A 12,687-nucleotide genomic window follows, 5' to 3' on the forward strand; every position below is an offset into this window, starting at 1 on the left:
TTACTGGCATGAATTTATTACAAAAATTGATTCTTATTGAAAATGAGAATAACTCCAACTGGAATATCCTGCGGGAACTCTCATTTTGCATCAATGGGCAGTCCCAAAATAGCTTTTCCCCCTTTACAACAGGGGAAAAAAATCAGACCCGACGGGCGAGGAGAGCAGGAAATATATTTGTACCTGAGCAGATCACGCTGGCATCGTTGCTGTGTGTCAAGGCATCCGTATCCTGGGGTCCTGTTCGGCACTCAACCAGGGTGGCCTCGTTCCCGCTGCACTGAAAATTAGCCGTCACAATGGGTCCGGAGCCTTTTCCAAAGTGAGCTTCGCCCGGTGCTAAAAGCGCTATCCCGCAACCCAGCTCCCGACACACAACAGTGGCATCCTTCAGGTCCCAGCCGTAATCAGCCACAGTCCACGACTGCCCCTGCGAGAGAATCTCCAGTCTTCCTGCGCACCGACTGCCCCCATTCACCAGTGTCAACGCCACTGTAAAAAAACAATAATGATGGCAGAAATAATACCTATGAAACCCTCGTCTCCCAGCTAACCGGTTTCAACTTTCAGCAGGTCAGAGTAGAAGAATTTGGAATATTGGCCTGTGCCCAATCTCCCATTCAAACCGGAGTTAATATCATACATGAAAAGCACAATTTTATAATAGTATGAACCCCTTTAAAAGAGTCGATAATACGTTGGAGAGATGCCCCTTCAGGGACAGCTGGTCGATACTTTCCGAATATATGCTAGTCCCCAGAGATCAGGAGATGGATGTGACTGTAGTAGCTCTCTGAGTGATTGGGGGAAATTGAGATCCAGCCAGAGTACAAATGGGAAGCTCCTTCTCCCAGCCAGCCCCACCCTCCCCCAACCACCGGAATTGGAACGTCACGGAACATCTCTCTCTGGCTGGATGCAATTTGCGAATTGGCAGCCCATGTGGGATCTTAAGCGGTATCAATTGTTATTGAAATTCTCCTCCCCGGGATCCCAGCCGTGGTCGTTCTGCATTAGGCAGCAATTGTCCCTAAGCAGGACTTAAATATATTCATAATCAGAGGGCAGGAAACATCCAATTCCTCCCCGACAGGCATATGCAGAGTGAGTTAATCATCGATCAAATCGGCTCCGTAATTGTCTCCGACAGTTATTTTTAATTAACGTAGAGTGGACAGGAAAATATCAGATAATATGAAAATTGAGAGCTATTACCTGATCGATTATCCTGACTGCTCCCTGTTCTGCCTGAAATGAAATATGGATAATTAAATTTTCATGGGGTAAGAGAACAATGAAACGGCCAGGAACGTTATTTCACAAAAACAACAACAAGAATATTTTGTATTTTTTTGAGCATAATGTTTGCAGGAACTTGATGTTAAAATATTTCGCAAACACCCTTGTTTCCATCATTATCTGAAGGTAGATTTCCCGTCCCTTTTTGGGAGACATAATCCCGCGGTTTTTGAGTTCGTCTGTTTTGCATTCCGAATAAAGCATCCAGTACAGGCTCAGCCGCAAGCTCATGTTATTAACTGGTCAAGGTTTTTCCAGGAGATCCCGAGAATGCCCCATTACAGAGACAAACTTCTCACCATCTAAAGTCCCCCTAACAAACTATCGATGGTATATTGACCTCTCCCACCCTCGGCGCTCGATGACATGATGGCCTGACTGTTTCTTGGTCACTTTCTATTTGTTGGTTTCACAACATTGGCTGTGCGTTAACATTTTCAAAATTTGGTTTGGGTTTTTAATTGAACCAGAAGGATCTTCTGGAGTCTCTATATTCCCCGTTGACGTGTTATAGAACATCTCACATTGATTCCGGTCATCAGTTGGATTTCTGCAACCCTTTGCATGATTTCCTAAATCCCTGCACAAAGGCTGCGCCTTCCTAGAATATATAAATCAGGAGTTTGTTGGAATATCCTATAATTGCCTGGGTAATGGAAGTCGCAACAATCCTGAAAAACTGCACACCAGCTAGGTCAAAACAAACCCCCTTGATCGGCAGTCCAAACATCTCCTCATTAATTATCTCATGTACAAGATGCACAAGATATTAATGCGCCCTAAAGTCTGGTACAAATCAAAATAAAGGGAAACGAGATTGGGAGTTCAGATCTGATATCTCATTCACTACAACATGATCCTGTGTAAAATAAAAAATATGAAGGATGTGGAATAAGGCTGACATACCTTCATGTTCACATAAATAATATACATGTAAATGTATTCCTTAGGATACTTCATTTTAATTAAAACTGATTCCGCCCCCCCCCCCCCCCCCCCCGCCCCCCTCCAAAAGAGAAACTAAAAATAAAGCATGTTCACAGGTTAATTCCAGGGAAAATGTGAGATCTTATGCTCCCCTCACCTTTCAGCGTCCAACTAATACTCATCATGACCTTAATTTTCCTATAACAACCAACGTTTATCAATCTCAATTTACAGTTTAACTTTGCAAAATTAACAGTCATTGTCCATAATTCCAAAGTTCAAAACATTATTTGAAATCTCTCAGCTTATTATAGCACACAGAAGTCACCAATCTTTAGTATTTATTAAGCATTTGATTGAAAACTATGTGCGCGGGTTCAGTTGGCATTAACAGCAACCTTAACAGGGTCTGTGCAGTCAGCGATGACCTTACATCCCGGAATGTTGTCCATGCTTCTCTAAGAGTAAAGGCGCTGTGTTTCTAGCACGCTGGGTTAAAAAACATTTGCAATCGACTCTGCTATGTCTGTGAAAGAGCCGCAGGGGAGAAATTAAAACTAACTGTCTCGTTATTTGAGATGTATGCTACATTAAATCGAAATGTGATATGTATTTGATCGCGTATTCAAAGTTTTTGTTAAGCAGATGCAAGTTACAAATTAGGTATCACAGTTTTTGATATAATAGGAAAAATGAATTTCCCTGTTTGATGTCGAATGTACGCAAATGAAGGCAGTCTGTAATATGCATTCAGTGAACTTTCTACAACTTAATTAAACCCATTCAATTCTCGCTCCATCTAATCCCACGTAACCCAAATTTGAGCAAAATAAGGCTGCTCTTGGGGAATTGAACTTGATCTGCTCTTGGCTTGTGAAAACGCTTCTGTACAATATAAATTTCATCTTCTGTCTCCTTTCTGCGCTGTGCATGAAATGTTCGTTAAATTAGGGACACAATAAGGATTTTAGAATTTAAACTTTGTTGCTATTTCTTTTTTTAACATTAAAGTGAATAGCCAATGTAAATTTATTTCGGTAAATCAAAAATCTATCTCGAATTTAATCCATGTCAGTAAGCTCACATTTAATTTTGTGCCTTCGATCGACAAAGCAGCAAAAAAAAATCCTGGCCCCGATGCAAAGTAATTGAAAATAAAAACATAATAATTCCCGAGATTGCCTTAACTTTAAATAAAAGTTATCGGGGATGTGGAAGGAGGAGGAGAAAACTTGATAATTTCCTGAGTCTGTACATCTAAGAAGTATGAAATAGAAACACCAAACTTCAGATCAAATCGTAATTGTTTTGGAGAAAATAAATGCTAAACAAAACTCATAGCAAATACGTAAATATAAAACACATTTTTAGCTACATAACTGTTTGGAAGTTGCAGTTAACAATTATACTTATGGTAAAAGCTCATTCAAGCAATGTTGATTCTGACAATGATTAATATTTTACTATAATCTATTCAAAAATCGTGTCCAACCCTCTAATGCTGAATAAAGCATTTACTTCTTTCTTATTTCACTGAATCACAAGTAGGTTTGACCGCATTTCTACTGATGAAAGTCAGTTAACGAAAGATCTGCATTGCTTCATTCACCGGTGAGTGCAGCCCTGAGTAGGATTCTGCATTCATTGAGTTAATTTACATTCCGGACTCTGATACATTCCATTCTAACAGCGACGTTCTCCGCTCCTTTACCGCTCTATTTAAATTACCAGGTTAGAATTGAATGTCGATACCATTAAATCTGTACAAGAGGCGCAGAGGTCAAGATAAAAGCAAACTGCTGGGAGTGTGTTCACTTTCTACCTTTTGACACGCAAGTCTCAGTTTCAATTGGAAATAAGTTAATCAGCTGCAAAATCTGTTAGCCCAGTTTACATTCTCCAAATGGAAATGACAAATTTTGGCCCTTTGAACTTGATGGATTTAAAAGTAAACACATGTGCAAAGTTTCTACTAGCTCAAAATTCACCACAATTAAATTAACTATTTCAAGATTCACTTACACAACCCTAATTAATCCCGAATTTAAGGGAAAACATTCCAGTTTTCGAGGGAGCATTTTGTTCAGTCCTGATTATGTGAAAATAATTTCTGGAACAATATATAATGTGTACCTCCAGCACCTCGGTGCTTTAGAAAACATGTTCCTCAAAGCATTTACAATATCTGGCGTTTAGTGTCAGTCATTTATGTTTAAATGATGAAAACTGATTGAGAATCAGATTGAGAACCACCTGCATTTTATTGTGTACCTGACAAGAGTGCAGCGGGATTTACATGTCAGTATGCCAGCATTTGATATCGCTAATTAGAGATTTATAATTGTAACCGAAGACAAACATTGAAATCAGCAAAAGTGCTGAAGCAAGGCATCGACATAAAAGTGAACAAAATTATCAGGCAGGTGGAAGGAAATAAAGGCACAAGACTTCGATACCTCATAAACACCACAAGGGACCGTTAAAAAAAAAAATGAGAATATGGGGAATAAATTTGAGCCAACGTACTTATGACATAAACCTTCAAAATAAACAATTAAATGCGAATTTTAACCGTCATAAAATGTGATCACATCTTGGAAGGAAGCATTAAGAAATTTATCAAGAATGTTGATAAATGCTATTTCCCATGAGTTAAAGAAGTTGCAGTCACAATATATTTGGAGAATGCACTTAATCACCAAAATAAAACATTATAATATTAATTGTGCTCTTTAATCTTACATGAAAATACACTATTTATCGAACTTCAAAACAGTCTCAGGCTGAACCAACTGTTATAGATTATTTAGTACTTGCCACTAAATCACAATGTAGACCGAACATCGACTGAGAAATACCCCTGACAGTAATATGTGTGGAGGCTCACACATTAGGAGGAGCAGTTTCATACTCAGTAAATTGATGTAAACCAAGACTCCGCTCCATGATATTCTAACAGTGACTGCTCTCTACGTCGTACCAGCTCAGCTGAAATTTTCTGATCAGAGTGTAAATCTTAATGAGCTGTGCGTGTGGAAGAGAAGAAGATGACCCTATAAATTCATCTGCTGTGTTATTTACATTCTATTTCGGATTTAAATCGGACCGAGGTAAATATCAAATGGACACTTAAAACAACCGCCAATCAGGCGTAATATATTTCAGATATGATTCAAAATGGTCGCTTTTCAAATCAATTGAAATGCCTAAAATATTGATTGGAAATAATATCGGCAAATAAACTCGACACTTCAATCCTCAATTTATACGATATTAATGATGGGCAGAAATAAATGTAAATCTTCCCTTTTCAATAAATAAAGCCCGTACTGGATTACTATTTCTCGGGAAAGCCATCTGCTTGACATGTGTACATCCTTATTAGTTGGGAATGTTTTCGACTCCGAACTAGCCAACCGGTTAAGGGACCTCAGTCGAAAGCCGATAGAGAACAGAGAACTATGCACTCGCGTAAACCATAGGAACTTATGTCGCAGATTTAGGGTCTTCGGCTAAATGGGCCTTCGCAGGTCGAACAATACGATACCGCCTAGTCCCACTTTTCAGTTTTCATAATTTAAATTCGCAACCGACAATGTTTTATATGTGATGAGGGTTTCTGCATTCACCGGCATTTCAGGCAGCGAACTTCCTTCGATCTGCTTATTATTATGCATCAGTATCCCATTAAACAATAGGCATAAGTGTTAATATTGAAATAAAATCCAAAATTTGCCTTCCAAAGCATCTAAATATTTTCAGCATTAAATATCAACATGTCTATTGATAATATTCATTGTTTAATACTAGTGGAAGCCTTAACGTATAACAGGATAATATCTACTTGTAATCACTCACAGTTCAGAAGCTGCAGTGCAGTTAGAGTCATAAATGACCGCAACATCGTCCCGGCACTGGGTCCTTCGATGGGAATTGAGCATTAGCCGAATGCTGTGCACACTTTCCGGGCTCTGCTTCGAACACCTTCCGAAAACACGGCTGACGCGGCAATTAAACCTTTGAAAACGTTTGTACAGGAGGCTCTTCCTTCCAAATAACCGAATGATGTTATCATGTGAGAGCTCAACTGCCGCCTGGTAATACACCAATGAGAATGAAGGTGCCCATTAATGGAGAAAACGATCCGTGGAACCATCCACCACCTTTTCCTGTGAGGAAGGAAAGGATATGAGTCACTAACACGGTATCAGATTATTGAATCACTGAAATTTACAGCAGGAACTTACAAAGCTCTGGGCTCTTACACCTGCTCTGTTACAACTGCTGTTATCCCTACATACATTTGCAAATGAGACCACTTAAAGCACATGTCCAACTGCCTTCTCAAGAATCCTGTGGAAACTGATTACACCATCATGTCTAATGGTGCATTCCAGATCTTAACAACCCGCTGTGTGAATCAATTTCTGTTCCGCAACAATGATTCCAATTGATTTAAGTTCATAACATCTAAGTCATGACACACAAGCCAGTTAGAATACTTTTTCATACTCACCCTGATATATATGTCTTATATGTGTTGGTGTGTGTGTGCGTGTGCCTTTGTGTGTGTGTCTGTGTGTTCGTTTTTATTTCTCTTTATCTGCCAATTTCCTGGCTTACTCTCTCTAACTCAGTCTCTGTCATTCTAACCGTCTGACTATCTAACTGTCTCTCCATCTCTTTGCTCCCATTACAGGACTTTTCCGGCCATTACGAAAAATGAAAAAAAAAGTGAGGCTGTTGATGTGAAAAGCAAACAAAACAAAATGCTAGAATGTACAGGGGGTGGTACATCTCCTCTGAGAAGAAGCGGTTAACGTTTCATGCCGAGATGACCTGTCATTTAAACCCTTTCTGAACCACATGGGAGGTGATTTCAACCTGAATCGTTAACTCTGTTGGTTTTTGATGGCACTGGGATGAGATAGAAAATTCAATTGAAATTGAACATGCATTGTCAGAAAGAGGTGAAGTTCATAAATTTATTAAACGTGTTAATCAATTTAAAAAATACTTGACACACAGGTATATTTTCTCTAGAGGCCTTTTCACCATAGGAAAGCGATGGACACAATCAACACAAATATTAATTTACAACTTCTCTTTGTAAGGACCAAGGCCGAAGAGCCCATTTTAAAAGCTTCGCAGATAAATAACTGTGCGTTTGCACTGGTTTTTTTGGTGGCTACAATTTATAAATTTCAGTGGATTATCTGCAGTCCCATAAGGATTTTAATTTGTCAATGTTGTGGAGAAGAATTGGACGGACATTCCATATAAGATGATAGTCAAAACAATTGAAATTCAAGCAGCTAAACTAAGCGATTTAGCTAACAATTGAGATCGAAATAAACTTAAATCTAAATACCGGCTGCATCTCCATTGACTGCTGATTTATTGGTGCCCATTCTTGTCACACTTTGTCAAATTCTTCATTTAAAGGGCAATTGCTGGATTGCCATTATCACCAATAACAGATGTGTAGAGACCACCATTATTACTTGGGTGGTTTCCCCAATTAACCAAATTTGAACTATGCCGCTGCTAAATCATTCTCTTTATGCGGCCGAAATGTACTTGCACATTCTTCAGGAAATATTGACAATCATTTGAATAACTGTGTTTCCATCATTCAGCGCTAGTCTGGGGGAGAAGTAGAGACCACGGGGATATTTGTTGCAACATGAAATGTGTTTTTTTTTAAAGATGTGGAATTAGCATTGAAGTTGTTTGTGTGTAATCCCAAATCAGCTGTCAATGTGCAGATTCACAGAGCACTCGCTGTATGTTTTGTGGCTGTGCAGAACTGACAGGAAGCACCTGGCTTTGTGGTGATGTCTGCGCAAGCAACTTCGTCGCTGCTCCCTTATAATATTGAAATAATGTTTTTGGGCATTGAACATGTTCAGGCTAATGAATCGAGGGTGTATATATGGATAACAGCACCGATTCCAGGGAAAAAAAATCACAGAATTTCGCCTGCAATTAATCCTAACCAGTGTCATTAATAGTTGTTCAGGGAATAAGATGTCGGTAAATTGCCGAGACCGTCTGGCGTGTGCCACATACAGAACGACTACCTTGGCGGATTTATCCAACTATTTCCATTGTTCAGGCTGTGAAAACCTACAGCCAGCATGACGGCATTTACCATCGCTGCCACCCGGCCCCCAAAACCCATTCTTAACCTCACCCTCCTCACCAAAACCGCCTTAAAGCTAATGGCGGCCTGGGATTCTTCTGAAAAAATGAATTGCATTGGTGTAGCCCAACTCCCCAGAGCAGAACAGGGGCATCACGCTAGGGATAGGATTTCGATTAGGGCCAAAAATTACCTCGGATAACGCGTATGCCTCTTGTGTTTTGGTACTGAATGTTCTTAATGGTTCTAGGCCAGTGTGCAGTGTATCAGTTTAAATTCTAAAGGATGGCTAGATAATATCGAAATTGATAAACACTGGAGGATTTCTGAGATGCTGGTTTAATTTCAGAGCACTAGGTTAGCTTTTCTACATTGTATTTATTTATTAGCGACGGGTGAGTTGATGGGTCGTGGTAAATTTGTTAAGTGATTAATTCAAAATTTGTTGTTCGGCGCTCAGAAAATTGCAGCTGTTTGTTGTGGCGGGTGAGGTATAATTATTGCCTCAGATGCCTTGAGTCATTTATGGTTCTAGAATCAGCAAGCAAACCTTGTTTTTATTTGCATTTCTCGGTTTAAGTAATTTACATTTTGCCACCTGTTAATTTACCATCAAAATGTATCACTTAGCAAACCCCAAATGCAAGATTTTTTTATGATGAATTGCTTGGTCACTGCTTATATACAATGCTGAAGGATTTAATGTTTCACTTCTGATGATGACTGTAATGCCTAAATATGAGAAAATGCCAGAAACACAGACACCTTCGGGGAAGTACTGCTGTGCTGCTTCATGTAAAATCAAGGACCATTCAGTATCACTCCCTGCTTTCTGTCCCCCGGGCGGATTGTCGGACAGTTGATTTTGCTGCTTTAATAAATCCTGGCGTTTACTATATCCAACATGCCAACGTGTTTTAAATTGAAGGTTGCCAATTTCTTATCTGTGAATCACACTTTAGCAAAAATCGATTCTCCAGCACTTTTAGATTCAAAGTAGGTGTTCAGTGCAAAAATCATGCCCTCTGCCGACAATGGAAATTGTATTTGTCTGTCCCTAATCATCCCGAGGCATCATTTAAAGCCGATACATGAATGTACCTAATGTTCAAACCATTTTGTCATTAGTCCCAAATAATCCCCGGCCTCCATTCTAAGGGCACACAATGTTTATGCCTAATGTTTAAATCTTTTTCCAGTTAACCGACCCTTGTCCTCGGCCTTCCGTCGAAAGCCGTGCAACGACCTGGCCTGTGTTCACACCGTTCTTGCCTAATATTTGAATTGGAAGATAACGATTCAAATTGCTGATGCAGGTCTTTCATACGCCTAGCTGATTGTTGCGAGTCAGCCAACAGAAGATGGGTAAGGTTTAATCAAGAAGCTGATAAAATTAATGGGTTCATATTAATACAATTCTTGAGTTATATCATTATTGATAGTTCATCATGAGCGCTTGTTGAATACTCAGTGCTAGTTGGTCATTTTATTATGCCTGAATTTTTAATTAGCTCAATGAGTCGTACAATGCTACATATGTTTGTAATTACTGATGTTTCGCTTTATTGGAATAGTTCAGTTAATTGATGGTGCATTGTTTTACAGGTAGTTAAAAAAAATATCTTAAATGAGTACACGATGAACTACTTCGACAATGGTTCGGGTAGATATTTGTGAGCCAATTTCTTGCTTTTGTTTCAGTCTGCAATTGCACATAAGTTTATGGTCCTCAATAATTTAACTGGCACAGTTTACGGGTGATCCGTCAGATTATTGGTAAATGTTTCAGGGTCCCAATATAGGAGTTGTGTCACTACAGCTTGATTATGTCAGTGGTGCTTCATTTTCTATTTCAACAGAGCAAAATGTGCCTTTATGGACTTTTGAGCGTTGCTAGGACGAGAGTGGCAGTTTTTGGACTGCTCGAAGTTAACGTTATTTCATTGGTTGTACGAGGGTTTCTGTTTGGGAAGTTTGTCCTTTTGGAGGTGTGAGGAAGTTAATGTGTAGCGAGTTAGTTTAATGACAGTTAGGTACATAATGTCAGGTGCTAGTTTGGAGGTGATTGAACAGTTTAAATTCAACAGATTGCGTCTTAATCATTGGCACAGTGTATGGGCAGGGCGACAATTTCTGGCTCTTCAATTAATTTGGGACACGGGTAATCTCTTGTTTTTTGTTTGTTTTGCAAAATTGATTAAAGAATCTGGACCAATTTGGTGGTGACTACTTTTTTTCCATCATTCTGACTACTTTATCATCGCAATGTCAGTTTATAATTCATTATGCCGGTTTATGGCCCAGTGTCGCTGTAGAGTCACACCGGCAGCTAAATTTGTTTTGACATTGCTATGCGCTTGGCTCAGAATCACAGGGTTCATGAACATGTAGTTTTGTGTGACTGTGTGTTCAGTCATTGGCATTAATTCAGCATACACAAAAACAAAGTTAACACACTCATTTTGGTGCGCATGTTGCCTGGCATATCGTCCTTTACCATGCAGATTCTATGCAGCAAATCTCAGAAACTTCTTCTTCACCCCATCTGGCCCAAAACCCCACCAATTAACATCAAGCAATAGTTTTCAAGCCGGCCACTGACTTCAAATTGAAAGGAGACCTTCCCTCTAAACCCTCGAGCCTCATGATGCCCCAACTGTACAGCCTACTTGTACCTACTTCATAAATACTCCCAAAATGGACTGTCCTATTAAACCCATTGTCTCTACCAGTGCCTACCCCGATGAAATGATTTCTTCATATTTGTCCCTATTTATCTCCCCACTGTGCATAAACCTACTACCTAACTTTGTGATTATTCAGACGCCCAACATCACCTAAACATTTTCCAGTTACCTGGCCCAAATCGCCACTCTTCACTCTGTACTTCCAATCCCTCTAAAACATCCTCCTCCACATGGGCGTGTTGATGGCTCTTAGTTTCTTTAGTGAACAGAGACCCGAACAGTATACATCCGCCAAAGCCCAATTCTGCCTGGCTGAACTTGTTCTCTCATTGAGGAAACAAACATTAACTTGTTATCATTTTCCTTCCGCAAACTAAGAATCACAGAATCACCGAACTGTAAAGGTGTAGATGGACGTCATTAGGCCCATCGTGTGTATAGCGGCTCTCTGGACATTTTAACTTCGTGTCAATCTCCTGACTTTTCCTTGTAACCCTGCACATTGTTCTCATTTAAATTATGATCCACAGACCTTTTGAATGCCTCTATCGAAACTACCTCCACCACAATTCCAGTCATGGCATTCCAAACCCTAGCTACTCACTGCGTGAAAACGCTTGTTTCTCTCATCACATTTGCACTCAAATCGGTGTGGGCATGGCTGCCAGTATGGACCCCATCTGCATTTGCCTTTATTGGGGGTGGTTATGTTCGATGTCTCTGAATAAAGTCCGACTGAGGACCAATCCCGTGATTGTTGTTTTTTTTTGGAACAGCAAGGGCTGTTACCGCTCCAATTCATGTTTTCGCCTGAATGTCTGGAAAAAATATAATTACTCAATTTTGCTTCCAATTGTATCCCTTTCTCACCTTCACATTATACATTTCCAGTAACTCCATTCTTTGATTTATCTGTCTGAATTGCTGATAATAGGCTGTCCATGAACATTCTTTACAATTCCACCAATTTCCACAGTTGTATCGGTTATAAATTTTCACATACTTCTTTCGGTAAGGACTCTCTTCTGTCCCCAAGCTTCCTGCCTCCCACATATCTGATTAAGTTGCCGTTCACAATTAACATCCTGAAAAGCCTATTTTCTTCCCCAGCCCAGTAAACCCCACTATTTGGCCCCTGAGCAGTATCCAACGCATATCCAGCATTTCTGCACACATTCTACCGGAAACTATGAAGTGTTTCCCCTCGAACTTATTCTTCACCACAGCAACTCACAACAATTCCACGAATTGTAGCATGATGCCAGCAGCAAACACATCGTCCCTCCCTAGCCTGTCAACATTCCAAAGAAACAACACTCTCTGTGACACCCTAGAGTAATCCGAAAACACATCGAACACCTTATTGCGTTCCTAGGGCACTCTCACTTTCAATCGAAGGATCTGTAACACCTGCACCTTTACCTACTCCTCCTTCACCTTCAAAGCGTCAAAAAGTCCCTCCAGGTCAAGCAGCGATTTACATGCACTTTGTTCAATGTATTCCAGTGTATTTGCTGCTCATGATGCTGTCTTCTACGTTGCGGAGACCGAAAGCAGACTTGGTGGTCTTCCGGTAAATAAAATGATCTGTGTAAGGAATGATCCCGATCTTCCTATCACTTGCTATTT

General features: G+C 39.9%; 1 protein-coding gene across 1 annotated transcript in view; it reads right to left on the reverse strand.

Moving 5' to 3' along the window:
- Positions 1 to 6,130, reverse strand: part of LOC144672193 (scavenger receptor cysteine-rich domain-containing protein DMBT1-like) — a 29,642-nt gene extending 23,512 nt beyond the window's left edge. The window contains exons 1-2 of the mRNA XM_078534011.1: positions 6,085 to 6,130; positions 184 to 492 (exon numbers count right to left, since the gene is read on the reverse strand). Of these exons, the coding sequence (XP_078390137.1) occupies positions 184 to 492; positions 6,085 to 6,130 (355 nt within the window). The remainder of the gene's footprint in view (positions 1 to 183; positions 493 to 6,084) is intronic.
- Between the last annotated feature and the right edge of the window lie 6,557 nt (positions 6,131 to 12,687).

Source organism: Cetorhinus maximus, chromosome 36, assembly GCF_964194155.1.
Source record: "Cetorhinus maximus chromosome 36, sCetMax3.hap1.1, whole genome shotgun sequence".
NCBI lineage: Eukaryota > Metazoa > Chordata > Chondrichthyes > Lamniformes > Cetorhinidae > Cetorhinus > Cetorhinus maximus.